This window comes from Meles meles, chromosome 5, assembly GCF_922984935.1.
Source record: "Meles meles chromosome 5, mMelMel3.1 paternal haplotype, whole genome shotgun sequence".
In the NCBI taxonomy this organism is placed as follows: Eukaryota; Metazoa; Chordata; class Mammalia; order Carnivora; family Mustelidae; genus Meles; species Meles meles.
This window is the reverse complement of record NC_060070.1, coordinates 140,213,588-140,228,989: the sequence shown is the minus strand read 5'-3', so window position 1 is coordinate 140,228,989 and position 15,402 is coordinate 140,213,588. Positions and strand designations below refer to the sequence as shown.

General features: G+C 35.1%; 1 protein-coding gene across 3 annotated transcripts in view; it reads left to right on the top strand.

Annotated features, from left to right (window-relative positions):
- Positions 1 to 15,402, top strand: part of RANBP9 (RAN binding protein 9) — an 87,530-nt gene that overhangs the window by 39,729 nt on the left and 32,399 nt on the right. For all 3 annotated transcript variants that reach the window (XM_046004165.1, XM_046004167.1, XM_046004166.1), the window contains exons 3-5: positions 9,376 to 9,428; positions 10,297 to 10,464; positions 14,746 to 14,768. In XM_046004165.1, the coding sequence (XP_045860121.1) occupies positions 9,376 to 9,428; positions 10,297 to 10,464; positions 14,746 to 14,768 (244 nt within the window). The remainder of the gene's footprint in view (positions 1 to 9,375; positions 9,429 to 10,296; positions 10,465 to 14,745; positions 14,769 to 15,402) is intronic.

Genomic DNA, 15,402 nt, shown 5'->3' with positions numbered 1-15,402 from the left:
GGGAGAGGGAGAGAAGCAAACTCTCCTGAGAACAACTCCATGACCCTGAGATCAGAGATTAGGACAGGACTGGAGCCAAAACCAAGAGCCAGACGCTCAACTGACTGAGCCACCCAGGCACTCTGTGGCTAATTTATTGTAACAATGTTTTCAGAGTTCATTCCTGCTGTAGCATATATCAGTATTCCATTCCTTTTTGTTCCCAAATAATATTCCATTGTAAGGATATACCACATTTTGTTTATCTCCACGTCAGTAGGAAGAAATATATTTTTAGCTATTATGAATGATGTTATTACGAACATTTGTGTAACTTTCTTTGTGTGGATATGTTTTCATTTCTCCTGGATAGATGGCAGGAGTTGAATTGGTGGGTCGTAGAGAAACTGTAATTACCATTTCAAGGAACTGCCAGACAGTTTTCCAAAGTGACTGCACTGTTTTTTATTGTCACCAACTGCGAAAATTCTAAATGCTCATTCTTGCCAACACATGTATTCTTGATTCTAGGCGTCTTAGGGTGTGTGAAGTGAGATCTCATAGTGGTTTTGATTTGCATTTCCCTAATGACTAATTTCATGTACTTACCGGCTATTTGTATATTTTCTTTGGAGAAATGTCTATTCAGGTCCTTTGCCCGTGTTTTGGTTTGATTTTCTTTCATTGCGAAGTTCTGAGAGTTGTTTATGTATTCTGATAGAAATCCCTAACAGCTATATGATTTGCATCTATTTTCTCCCGTTTCAGATTCCTCGACCATATTCTTCAACACACAAAAGTTCTATAATTTTATGAAGTCTGGTTTATCTCGTTGTTGTTACTTATGTTTTTGGTGTAATATCTAGGAAACTGTTGCCTAATCCAACTAATCCAAGGTTATGAAGATTTACTCTGGTGTTTCTAAGAGTTTATACTTTTAGCTCTTTCCCTTAGTTTTCTAAACCATTCTGAGCTAATTTTTATATATGGTGTTGAGGCATTGCTTTGCTTTTCATTCTTTTGCATAGATACATCTAGTCCCAGTGTTAGTTGAAGAGACGTTCTTCCATTAAATTGTCCTATTTCTCTTGTCCAAATCAGTTGACCATAAACCTTAGGGTTAATTTCTAAACTCTTAATTCCATTGCATTAATATATATGTCTGTTCTAAAGCCAGTAATAATACACTCTCTTAATTATTTTAACTTTAGTGAGGTTTTTTTTAAAATATTTTATTTATTTGACAGAGAGAAATCACAACTAGGCAGAGAGGCAGGCAGAGAGAGAGGAGGAAGCAGGCTCCCCGCAGAGCAGAGAGCCCGATGTGGGGCTCGATCCCAGGACCCTGGGATCATGACCTGAGCCGAAGGCAGAGGCTTTAACCCACTGAGCCCCCCAGGCGCCCCGACTTTAGCGAGTTTTAACATTGTGAAGTGTGAGTCCCCGTGCTTTTCCATATGAATTTCCGAATCAGTTTGTTAATTTCTGCAGGAAAGCAAGTTAGAATTTTGATAGGAATTGCCTTGTATCTCTACAGTAATTAAAGTAGCATTACCATTTTAACCGCATTAACACTATTCTTCCTGTCCATGAACATGGTTATTTTTCCATTTATTTAGGTGTTCTTTAATTTCTTTCAACAGTGTTTTTGTAGGTTTTAGTGTTCAAGTCTTGCACTTTTTGTTGTTTATTTCTAGATATTTTATTCTCCTTAATTCTGTTGTAAATGGAGTTGTTTTCTCAAATTCATTTTCTGGTTGTTGCTGAAGAGTAGAAATAAAACTGATTTTTAAAAGATTTTTAAAAATTTATTTAGACTGCATACATGAGCATGGGGGAGAGGGAAAGGGAGAAGCCCAGAGTCCTTGCTGAGCATGGAGGCCAAGTGGGCCTTGATCACACTATCCTGAGGCCATGACCTAAGCCGAAATCAAGAGTCGGACACCCAACTGAGCCACCCAGGTGCCCCAAAACTGATTTTTGCATATCGAACTTGGTATCCTGCAATCTTGCTGAACTTGTATATTAGTTTTTTGGTAGGGCTTCTTTAGGATTTTTTATATACAAAATTGTGTCATATGTGAATAGAGGATGTTTACTCTTATCTTTACAATATGGATGCGTTTGCTTTTTCTTGCCTTATTGCCCAGGCTAGAACCTCCAGTCCTGTTTTGAATAGAAATGGTAGAAGTCCTCTTTTCTTGTTTAAGAGGGAAGTATTTAATCTTTTACCATTAAGTATGATGATGTTAGCTGTGGATTTTTTTAAATAGATGTTTTTTACCAGCTTTGGGGGTTCCCTTTTATTCCTAATTTGTTGAGTGTTTTTATAAAGAAGAGATGATGGATTTTGTCTTGATTCTGTTTCTTTGTCAATGATCATGTTGCTTTTATTTTTTATTCTCTAGTGTGGTGTTTTACATTGAGTATGTCAACCGTATTTCTAGGATAAATTTCCCCTTGGTCATGATGTGTAATCCTTTTTGTGTGTTGCCAGATTTGGTTTGCTAGTTGAAGATTTGAGCACATATATTCATAAAGGATAGTTTCTATTGTTTTCTTGTGGTGTCTTTGTCTGATTTTGACAGTAGGGTAACACTGGCGGTGTGTAGGATTAGTTAGAAAGTGTTCCTAATTTGTGGGGAAGAGTCTAAAGATTGGTGATAATTTCTCTGTGTTTGGTAGAATTCACCAGTGAAGCCATCTGATTTTTGCATATATTGAACTTGGTATCCTGCAGTCTTGCTGAACTTGTATATTAGTTTTTTGGTAGGGCTTTCTTAGGATTTTTTATATACAAAATTGTGTTGTATGTGAATAAAGGATATTTACTCCTGTCTTTACAATATGGATGCATTTGCTTTTTATATAGTATGAAAATATTTTATATTTTTATTCTTTTTATGAGTATAGCTTTTCTTTGTGGAAAGTTTAAGATTGCTATTCATTTTTGGTAGTTTATGACTTTTAGGAATTTGTCTATTTTAAGTAGGTTATGTCATATGTTGCTATATAGTTGTTCATAGAATTTTCTTACAATTCTTTTTATTTCCTTAAAGTCTTCTTTTTACTTTGGTAGTAATTACCATTTTTTGGTTCTTGATTTGATTAATTTGAGTCTTTTATCCTCTTAGTAGAACTGAATTTTGGATTCATTGATTCTTTTGTTTTTCTGGTCTCTATTTCATTGATTTCTGCTCTAATCTTTATTATTTCCTTCCTGTTGCCTGCTTTGAGTTTATTAGGGTTTTGTGGCTTTAAAAAAAAAAAAAATCATTGTCTAGTTTCTCAAAGTAGAAAGTTGGATTATTAGAGATACTTCTTTTTTTTTTTTTTAAGTTGTATTTTTAAGTAATCTCTATACCCAATATGGGGCGTGAACTCAACAACCCCAAGATCAAGAGTCACATACTTCACTGACTGAGCCAGCCAGGTGCCCTGAGATACTTCTTTTTAAAATATAGACAATTGCAGCTATAAATTTCCTTCTAAGTACTACTTTAGACTCACCCTGTAAGTTTTGATGTGTTATGTTTTCATTCTCATTCATTTCTAAGTATTTTCTAATTTCCCTTGTGATTTCTTTGTATTTGTTTTCTAGGAGCATGTTTTTTAGGTTCCACATATTTGTACATTGAAATTTTTCTTGTTTGTAGTTTCTGATTTAATTCCCTTGTGGTTGGAGAATATACTGTGTATAATTTCAATTATTTTAAGTTTATTGAGGCTGTTTTATGGCCTAGTAGATCTTGGAGATTCTTCTGTGTGCTCGTGAGATGCCTGTCTCCACAGTGGTTGGCAGAGAGTTCTACAGATGTCTGTTAGTTCTGGTTGGTTTACAGTTGTATTCAGTTGTGTTTCTTTGTTGTTGTTGTGTTCTGTTCTTTGTGTTGCTCTTCTGTCTGGTTGTTCCATCCATCATTCAAAGTGAATTATTGAAGTTGTCAGCTATTGTGAATTGAGTATTTTAATTCTTTGAGTTTTTGCTTTAAATAGGACTCTGTTGTTAGATTTGTATTGGTGTGTAATTTTTACTCTGTCTTGGTGTATTGACCCTTTTATCATGATAAAATATATTCTTTTGTTTTTAGTAACAACTTTTGGCTTAAAGTTTGTTTGGTATTAGTATAGTTATCTAGTCTTTCATTTGATTACTATTTTAGTTTCTTTTTTACTTTCTTCCTGCTTGTGCGTTCAGACCTAAAGTATTCCCTGTAGAGTACATTTCTCTGGATCTTTTTTCAGAAAAGAAAAGGACTATTCAGTGGATCTCTGCCTTTTGATTGGATGATTTTATCAATTTGCATTTATTATCATTACTGATAACATAGGACTTAAGTCTGCCATTTTGATATTTATTGTTACATGTGTTATATCTTTTTGTTTCTCTGCTCTGCTCTTGTTGCTTTCTTTTGTGTGAATTAGATGTTTTCTAGTGTACCTTTTAATTTCATTGTGGTTTCTTCTCTGTAGTTCTTGAGTTCTTTTTTTTTTTTAAGATTTATTTATTTATTTAAGAGAGAGTGAGCTAACAGGGAGAGGGGCAGTGGAAGAGAAAATATCCTGAGCAGACTCCCTGCTGAGTGCAGAGCCCATTGCAGGGCTCCATCCCAGTACCCTGAGATCAGGACCTTGAGCCACAACCAAGAGTCAGACGCTTAACTGATGGAGCCACCCAGTGCCCCTTGAATTATTTTCTTAGTGGTTGCTCTGGAGGATTACTCATAGTATCTTAATAGGAAAATATAATTTGGATTGATACCAACTTAATTCCAGTAGTATGTTAAATTTTGCAACATAGTGTATCTATTTTCTGCTTTCTCCTTTTTGCTGTTGTTGTCATGAAATTATATATGTATACAATTTAAACCCAAATGTTAAAATTACTACTTTGTTTTTTAGATAGAATTAGAAACAACTCATTTATACTCTTTTGTGTTTATCTACGTAGTTATATCTCTATTGATGTCCTTGCTTTGTGTGGATTTGAGTTACTACCTAGTTTCCTTTCATTTCCACCTTATTATTTCTTAATGTACCGGTTTGTTAGAAATTCTCAGTTTTTGTTTAGTTGGGAACATCTTAGCTTCTCCATTTTTGAAGTATCGATTTGCTCCATACAGAATCCTTGCTTTACAGGCTTCTCTTTCAGTGTCACAGTATGTCATTCCACTGCCCGCTGGCTTGCATGGTTTCTGATGAGAAGTCTATTGTGTATCTAACTGAGTAAAATAGCATTAAGTATATGAAGCGATAATGGTGACATTCCTGTGGAGTGTGCAACATGTAAAGAAATAAAACATGAGATGTCTGGGTGGCTTAGTCAGTTAAGTGTCTGCCGTCAGCTTGGGTGGTGGTCCCAGGGTCCTGGGATTGAGTTCTGCATCCGGCTCCTTGCTCAGCAGGGAGTCTTATTTTCCCTCTGTGTGCAGATTCCCCTCCTTGTGTTCTCTCTTTCTCTGACAAATAAATAAAATCTTAAGAAATAAAACATGACAGTAGTAGCAAAAATGTGGGAAGAGGTAAACAGACTTTAAAAAGCTTTGTGTTACATTGTCATCATATGATAAATATATTCAAACAAAGATATGTCTAAGGTGTACTTTTTAACACTTATATGGTGTTCATTAATACATACCAAAATGTATAGCCAAAAGTTAACAAGGATTAAATATAGAAAAATACAAAGAACATAGGAAAGGATGAATGGAAAGAACAGATGGGAAACTAACAAGCTCTAGTGGACTTAAACCTGTCTATAGTAGGAATTAAACTAGTTTTCTTAGTCTCTTTTATTTGATATTTGGTACAATCATAATTTTAAAAATGGTAGTAAATGTAAAATCTGAAAATATCTGTATTGATATATTGATCTGAAAACTTTTAATGTCTGTTTCCTTTGCTAAACACAGAGTACCACAGTAATACATTTTTGTTCATGCGCTTTAAAAATCTTGCCACTCCCTTACTGCTGTTGAATTTGAGCTTGTTTTTATATGTCCTGCAACACCTCAGACATGTACCAACTATGTTGGTTCACTGCGTGTTACGAGCCACACCCATCCACATCTGCTGGGACAGATTTGCGCATCGAGTAACTTTCCTTCCACCACTTCACAATAACCCACAAGCTACAGTGCTGCGTCACCTACTTCCCCAAGTAAACTTCAGATCTTTTTCGGTGTAAAATGCCATATTTATTATGGTGTTTATGTATCTTAAACAATTTAGTGTGTGTAAAATCATTTTTTATTGAATTGGGTTTTTTTTTTAAGTTGGGTTCTTCCTTTTTTTTAATGTGTTACTGATGGAGTTTAGGAATGCTGTGCCTGTAACCCCATTTTTTTCTGATAAGCCCTGTGGTTTTTACTGCATGATTTCGTATAGCAGTGTCATTTTAAGGACCTTAAATGTGATAATAAAGCATGAGTTCCCCTTCCCCCAGCTTGGGTTTAATAGAGATTTCATTTTCACTGTCTGCTGGGCTTCCTATATTGTTATGAGAAGTGCGCGAGTGTTCAGCTCAGTGTTCCTATGACAGTAAAATGTCTTTTTTTTCCTGGCTGCTTTCAGTGTTTGTTCTTTTATTTTGTTTTATTATTTTTTTAAAAGTTTTCAGCAGTTTGACTGTGATTTGTGCCTAGGTGTGCTTTTCTTGGTATGCGAGGTTTGCTATGTTTTTTGAATTTATAGATCTTTTTCTTTTCCCAAATCTGGAAAATTGTTCTGTGAATTTTTGACCCACTCTCTTTTTCTCCTTGTGGGACTCTGGTTACATGTTTGATAGACCTTTTGATGCTGCCTCAGCCGGCTCTCTTATTTAGCCTTAATATTTTTTCTCTCTGTTCTTCAGAATCTGCTCTGATTTCATCATTACTTACTCATTTTGCCATTTCCAGTGTGCCATTAAGGACATAAGTAAATGCTTATTTCAGATATTTTTCAGCTCCAGAATTTTGTTGTTGTTGTTTTTTTTTAATTCTTTTTCTTTGTTGAAATTGCTATCATTTCATTCAGTACAAGCACATTTCTCTTTACGTCCTTGAGCATTGTAACAATAGCTGCTTCAAAATTCTGTATATTTTAATTTCAAACACTTCATCATCTCAGAGTCATTCTCTTTTGTTTCTGTTCTCTTGAATGTGGGTGATATTTTCATATATCTTTTTATGTGAAGTACCATTAATTATATTCTAGCATATTATATATGGGTTACAGATTTTAAAAGCAATAGTATTTTTAAAGAATCTTGCTCTTTTTAAGTATATATTTCATGCTTTTTGTGCTGATTATTGTTTCTTTGACCCATGTATTTCTTCTCTTTTTTTTCACTTTCTTTCTACTAAAGCATATCCTCAAATAGTTCTTTTGTGAGGTTCTGCAGAAAGTAAGCTGTTAGCTTTTTAGTGTCTTAAAATACCTTATTTTGCCCTCATTTTCAATGATACTTTATCTGCGCATTCAGTTCTAGGCTGGCAGTTCTTTATCCTTCATGCTTTGTGCCATTGTTTATTGTCATAAATGGTCCTTTTTTGGGGGAGATAATTTGCCTTTTCTCTTCTTAAGATTTTAGGATTATGTGTTACCGATATTCTACAGTGTGCCCACATGAGAGTTTATCTTCTAAGCTTTTAGTAGTTTCTCTAGTTTTCTATGTATATAATCATGGCAACTAAAAATAAAGATTATTTTATATCTTTTAATATTAATACTGGTTATTTGTTTTCATTGTATTATTAAATTATCTGAAACCTTCAAAATACTATTTAACAGTTGTAGTAGACAATTCCATGTCCTGATTTTAATGGAAATGGCTTCAGTGTTTACTGTTGAATACTTGCTGTATTAGATTTGGTAAAAAATGTGTCGTATTTTAGTTTGCTTTTATTTTGGTTGAGTTTTTATTAAAAATAGTAGCTGAGGAGCGCCTGGGTGGCTCAGTCTGTTCAGCGGCTGCCTTCAGCTCAGGTCATGATCCTGGAGTTCCAGGATCTAGGCCCATGTCAAGGTCCTTGCTCAGGGGGGAATCTGCTTCTCCCTCTCCCTCTCCCTCTGCTCGTCTATCCCTGCTCCTCCCTCTGCTCATGCTCACGCTCTGTGTGTGTCTCTCAAATAAGTAAAATCTTAAAAAAAAATAATGGTAGCAAAATTTATCAAGTGCCATTTTAAGTCTTGATGCAATCATAGTCAGCCTTTTCACAGACTGGATTCACCTTATTCTTTTATTTAGTTGGTGGCTTTTCTTTTTCTTTTTGCATCAGTACTTACAAGTATATTGTTTTATACTCTTCCCACTTTTCAGCCGTCTTTATCAGGTTTTATTAATATTTTATAAGCTTCTAAAATGAATCACATACTTCAATAATTTTTCCTTCTATATTTCTTTTTTTGGAGATAATTTTGTTCTTTTAGTTTGATAAATTAAAAATGAAGAATCTTATCTTTAATTTGATTTGTCATTTTGCCAAATTCTAAGAAAACCGGTACATGGATACGATACAGTACATACTTTTTTTTTTTAAGATTTTATTTATATATTTGATAGACAGAGCTCACAAGTAGGCAGAGAGGAGCCCAACATGGGACTCAATCCCAGGACCCTGGGATCATGACCTGAGCTGAAGGCAGAAGCTTTAACCCACTGAGCCACCCAGGCGCCCCTACAGTACATACTTTTAAGTGTAATTTTATTTTATTTTATTTTATTTTTTTAAAGATTTTATTTATTTGACAGAGAGAGATCACAAGTAGGCAGAGAGGCAGGCAGAGAGAGAGGAGGAAGCAGGCTCCCTGCCGAGCAGAGTCCAATGAGGGGCTCGATCCCAGGACCCTGAGATCATGACCTGAGCCAAAGGCAGCGGCTTAATCCACTGAGCCACCCAGGCGCCCCTAAGTGTAATTTTATTAAATATTTCGCATGTTTTTATGTGAATTTGGCATTTTTTCCAAATATGTATCCATGTCCCCCTTTTTTTTTGTCTTGATTATTACTGTGTCTTTTTGGAAATATAATAGTTTCCTAAGTATTGTTTCTTTTTTCTCCCACAAGTCCCCCTATGCTTTTTATTAGAAATCTTAATCCTAAATACTTATGTGTAGATAAGTTGAAAGGTTTTTATAGTTGTTAGTAGAGTATATAATTATTACTAGTACTTTGGGTGTATTTAAGAATGAGTATTATAGAAATTTACTGTGAATCTGAGTTTTATTGTTGCTTAATATTGCGTTTTTTGCTGTTTAATGAATTGTAAAATTTTTTTGTAGCTGTCCTTTGTGAATTTTAACTTGGGTTGGGTTCTGATATGTTTCAGAGTATTTGGTAATTTTTACATATATGGTTATAATAACCTGCTTTTGTTCTTCTCTCCACCCCCCCCCTTTCTTTTTTTTTAACAGTTACATGGGAATTGGTCTTTCTGCTCAAGGTGTGAACATGAATAGACTACCAGGTACTTGTAATTGAATTATAGTACTGTCTTACGGCTACATCTTTCTGTCTAAAAATTTGAAGTAATAATTGAAATAGTTAAGTACATTGATTTTCTGTGTTTTTAATCTCCTCTATGTTATGAGTTCGAAGTGGAAGCCAGGTGGTTTTTAAAAATTTAAATTTTATGCTATTAAGCAAAACTTATATCTACCATGCATTTTTTTGTTTTATGTTTTTGCTTGTTTTGGTATTTTAACTTCTATTGCATAGTCATATCAATGACTTTAAATATTTTAATGTGATTAATTCTCTTTGCTACCCAGTACATTCCTGGCTTTTAACCTGTTTTCATTTGTTCAGTATTCTGGGAATGGAGGCTAATAGTCCAAGTGAACTAAGGAAGGTGTCAGCTGAGACAGCAGAACTGTTTCCCAAAGCCATTAGTCAGATGAAAGTGATTTCTGGTATTTTTACTAATGTTAAAAATTAATTTGGAAGGAAACTTTGAAAATAGAAAAATCTTCTATTTTATATTAAACTCTGTGTGTGTGTAAATCAAAGCAAAATTCCTTTGGTTTATTAGCAAAGGAAATATGCATGGAAATGTGTCTTGCCTTTTTTTTTTTTTTTAAATGGTAAGAGTCTTGTTTAATACATGTTTTAGTCTTCTGTGTGGCAGATTTATTTTCCTTAGTGTTGTAAACACTATTTTAATGTAGAAATCATGTGGCGTAATTATTGGAAATTTAAATGTACATTTGAGAGTTTTACTTTTGTGCTGTCATCTATTGTACTATTCTTGCTTTTCTTGTCATAATCTTAGTGAATAGCTCTAGTACAGAGGAACCTTACTTTTCATTGTAAATATACTGGAACTTTCTCTTTAGGCTGGGATAAACATTCATATGGTTATCATGGGGATGATGGACATTCATTTTGTTCTTCTGGAACGGGACAACCTTATGGACCAACTTTTACGACTGGTGATGTCATTGGCTGTTGTGTTAACCTTATCAACAATACCTGCTTCTACACCAAGAATGGACATAGTTTAGGTACTAAGATAATGTATTGCATGTAAAGTAATCAAATATTGTGATTATTGTGTTACCCTAGAGCATGGTAGTCACATTTGTTTGGGTAGTGCTCAATTGTAAGTACATGCCTCTGGATGTTATTTCTTTGTTCTTTTCAGGTGGAAGTTGAGGAAATGGTAAAAATTTGCGTTCTGTGAATGCCACGTTGTATCACATATATGGGAGTAACTGTGAAGATAATCCCCATGCTCCCATATTTATTCTAGTAATAGAAATGCTAAGTCTTTTCTGCTTTGAGTAAGACACTAAACTCTTCATAGTGTGACTGAATTCTCTAGGTAACAGGTACCAAGAAAAAAAGGTTGTCAGTTTTTAGTGTAGTATGGGGTAATAATGAAGGAAAGTCTTGATACTATCAGCTAAAAAGGAAAGGCATTTGACCCACTAAAAGGGCAGGCCTGCCCTTCAGTAATGACTAAATGGTGGTGACTACAAGTTCTGCAGAAAGGAGCAGAATTAAAACCATAACAGCAAAACTTCCAAGGATAAAAGACAGATGGTAAATAAATAAATTAATGAAAACATAAAGAGGCATAGCCATCCCAAGACTAGTAGAAAATCAGACTTTTTGGTTGCATATGCACCTGTAGTGTTTCAAATTGAGAACTGTGTGTGGTGGTTATATTCCCTTTTCTTAGAAGTTTTTTTGTTTTTGTTTTTATACAGAAACTATGAAGGATAGTAAGACTGATGCTTTAAAAGTAAAATGGTTTCACATTACTAGAGAAGTGCTTGATTCAAAACAAACTACTTCTGATGAAGTAAAGCAAAAGGAAGCAAAAACTAGCCTCGGAAGGCAAAAATTTCATTGTGCTCATAAATTGTATTTAAAAATTAGACTGCAAATAGTGTCCTTAGGCATATAATAGATGTTCTTTAATATAACACAAAAACTGTTGTGTCTTTCATTTCATAGTAGAAAATTCTAGATTTCTGGCTGCATTGGTAATAGCTGTCATATTCCTGATATAAAATTAGTATCTTCACTTTTATATGCAGCTTAAGTCTTTTCGTTCTGAATATAAATACTGATTTTGAAGTCCTGTCTTAGCAACAAAAAGGTTGTCCCAAGTCCACACAGGAGTGTTGATTCAGGACACCGGGAGATATGTGGATTTGTGATTTGATTGCTGTGGCTGGCCCCTTTCCAGATGATGTAGCCTCTAGTTTATTCCGTGTTACTGTCCTGGCTCTGACTCATGACAGCATTTAACCCAGGGTAGTCTTAGTTGCCTTGCTTGCTTAAGGTATTTGATCTTAAATTAAACTGTAGAAATCTGCTTTTGGGTATGACCTTTGATTCCAAAATGCAAAAGAAGGCATATTTTTAAACCAAAAATTAGTCTTTTTACTGTTTTTTTTTAAACTTTATTCCAGAGAAGGAATTTTGTTTTGGGAAATAGAAAGATCATAGGTGAGGTGATTTTATTTGTTTCTTGTTAGATTTTCACAAACATTAATATTAAGATTTTCTCTTGAATAAGAAACCTATTTAAAATGTGAGATACCTCTTAAGAAAAGAGTACTTCATGATAAAATCACGTTCTAATTTTAAGTAAATTTTTGAGACATTTGTCAGTATTCATTTATAAATTTCATGTATATTAAGCACTTAGGCAATATAAGAGCCGTTAATATGGATTCTTTAGTTGCCTGGGTTTGTCTCCTGGCTTAGGCCATGTGACCTTATGCAAATTAATATTTCTGTACCTTAGTTTGTAAGTAGGACCACTGTAATACCTGCCTTTCTTTGGTTGGTAAAGTAGACTGAAATGATGCATGCAAAGTTCTTAGGTGATTGCCTGGCACATAGTGAGTACTCATTCCATGTTGTTAGCCAGAGTCTGGGCTAGATGCTGGGGATGCAGTGGTAAAAAGTCACTCCTTTAGAACAGAGGTCAGCCCGCCACAGCTCATGATCCAGACTGGTCTCCTGTCTGTGCTTTAAGTCAAGTTTCATGGGAAGAGAGCAGCCCCCGTTTGTTTGTGCGATGTATACAGTGCTTTTCTGTCCAGTGGCAGGACTGAGTGCTTGTGACAGAGACCGTAGAGCCTGGAGAGTGGAAGAGATTTACTCTCTGGGTTTTCAGGGAAGTATGCTTCCCTCTGGTCTAGTTTCTAACATCTAGAAGAGAAAAAAATATTATTTACATACTGTTGTACTTCCCGGAGTGGATCATTTCTACCCAAAAGCTGATACATCTTTAGTTTCTTTTTCATGAAGGTTTTAAAAATACATATTTACTGATCATAGAAATAGAACTGGAAAGGTTTTTATTTGAGAAGATAGTTAAAGGAGAAACAGTTCAGTATCTAGGTTAATTCATTTGGAAGTTTTTTTACTTTGTTTTATTGAAAATCATCAATTGAAGATCACTTTTTGAAAAGCCTTTTGACATATCAGAAAATTATAAATATAAAAAATTGTCTTCCAGGTAAAATTTAAATCTAACTTACTTAAGTAGCATCTTTTTGTGGTCTGAATGTGTACAGGTTGTGGTAGCTATTTCAGAAATGTTAATCTGTGGAATTGAGTTGGGTTTTTCATTAGAGTTCATGGTAAAGACTGAGGATTTCAGCAATTATTAACAAAAAGGAATTTTGGCTAAAACTGTAAAAGTAGACCACTTTGCTATCGTAGATGTCTTTGAGGAAAATAACTTTTTAGGCTGCTAAATTATGACTAAGATATTAAGATACAATTGGTAATATTTTATTAAAATATTGTGTCTTGTTTCCTGTATCCTTTTTAGTTTTCTGAGAATTTTAGAATAAATGTTCATATTTGGCCTATGGTCACTTTGCTTTCTATTTATTAATGAAGCTGAAAGTAATCTGTTTTATGGGGAGCTTAGGTGACCTCCAGTTTTGCTTTCCTTTTGACAAGCCAACATGAATTTACTAGTTTTTAAAAGTCATAAAGACAGGACTTAACTACAAACCACTGTTTTTACACATTTATTAAAAATATATAGTAGAGAGGCATAGTCACTTTGTCTTTTAATTTTATTACTTTAAAAGATAGAGTCAGATAATTATGTTTTCTGATGGTGCAGCATAAAATCTCAGGTGGGAAGAGGTCTTAAAAGATAATGCAGTGGAAACGCCCTCAGTTTTTAGATGGTGATCAACGTGGGAAAGGTAGTGGTGTTGGTGTGGGTTTTTTTAGTTTTAATGTATGTTTAGACTGGAAGAATTGAGAGTAAGTGACTATCTCCTGTTCTTCTAGAGTTCAGTGTTTTTAAGCATATGAATGAGATCCTACAGAAATACTTGGTTTATTTATTATCTTATTTTCAGTGAAGTAATGTATTTAAATATTTGAAGAGAGGTTATTAAATCATCAGTTTGGGATGCCAGTAGACTCATTCCTCTGACTTGTATCTGAACATGACCGTGGTGAAATTACTGTCAGAGGCCATTCATGAGAAATTCTCAGCTATAGAACCCTTGATCCTTTGCATGAGGAATTAAGTTTTTTTGCAGAATAGTCATTTAAGAATGTACTTTCATGGGCAAACACTTTTTTTAAGAAACAAAAGTACTGTATTTTGCATCGTTCAGTTTTTTTCCCTTGGTAACAAAAAAAATCTCTTTCCCTTCCCCTCAGAATTACTTAAAATCTAAATGTAGGTGAGGAAGATTAAGTGGTAAGGCTTGATAAAGCAGAATGGGTGTTGGTCAGAAATCAAATGTGACTATTTTGCAACCAGTTTTCTTTCTTTTTTTTTTTTTTTAAGATTTTATTTATTTATTTGACAGAGATCACAAGTAGGCAGAGAGAGAGGAGGAAGCAGGCTCCCTGCCGAGCAGAGAGCTCGATGCGGGGCTCGATCCCAGGACCCTGAGATCATGACCCGAGCCGAAGGCAGAGGCTTTAACCCACTGAGCCACCCAGGCGCCCCGCAACCAGTTTTCTTATAAGGTTCTTGACATAGCTTAGAAGATCTGTCTGAAACCAAAGTCCTGGAGGCAGCCGCAGTACTCCAGAAACAACACTGCGGTGTGACTAACGAGGATGTGGATCTTGAAGGGAGATAGAACATTCGCCCAGACCTCTGTTGGTGTTACTGAGAAAAAGAGTGGTCTCACTGTTTAATATCTAGGTTTTAAATTTTTTCCTTTCCTTCCTTTGCCATTCCTTCCCTTGTTTTCAGTTTAAATTCAGCTTGTCACTATCGTCTGCTTTTGAAAAACCGTGTCTAATGCCACTTTTTTGGTTTTTGTTTTGTGTTTTAGGTATTGCTTTCACCGACCTACCGGTAAGACATACTTTCTTTTAAAAGCTGTTTTGTATTTTTAATTAAAAGAAGCGTAAAGAAACTGGTATTAAATATGTTTGGAATTCCATCTCACTGATACTTACCAAGTTTATATGCAATGCATAGACTAGAGATACTTTCCCCAGGCGCCAGGTGCCCCGGCACAAGGGAACTGCGTCGTAACGAAACGAATAAATCAGAATTGGTTACTTAAAATGCACCTTGTACTGTCACTGTCACCACATTCACCTGAAATGTGTTTCTTTGGTATCGCTGACCCTTTTGGCAAGTGGCTGTGCCACGGTTGCGGTCAGTGTTTCATGCGGTGCACCACGCACCAGACCAGGTGAAGGGCTCCGTCCTCTTGACGTATTCAGTCTGGGGACTAGGAGTAAATGTTACGTTAAGGACAAATAAACTGTGACATTTTAAAGGGTGCTAGGTATCTTTTAAAGAGCAAGAGAGTGTGAGTACCAAAGACAGAACATGGGCTGTACGGTTCACTCGCCTTTGCCGAGGTTTGCAAGGGGCCACTGGAGCAGAGACTCGGAACAGAGTGAGGGAGTCGGCTGATAGGTAGCTCGAGCAAGAATGGCCCAGGCAGGGAAACAGGTAGAGGAGCCTGACTAAGGAA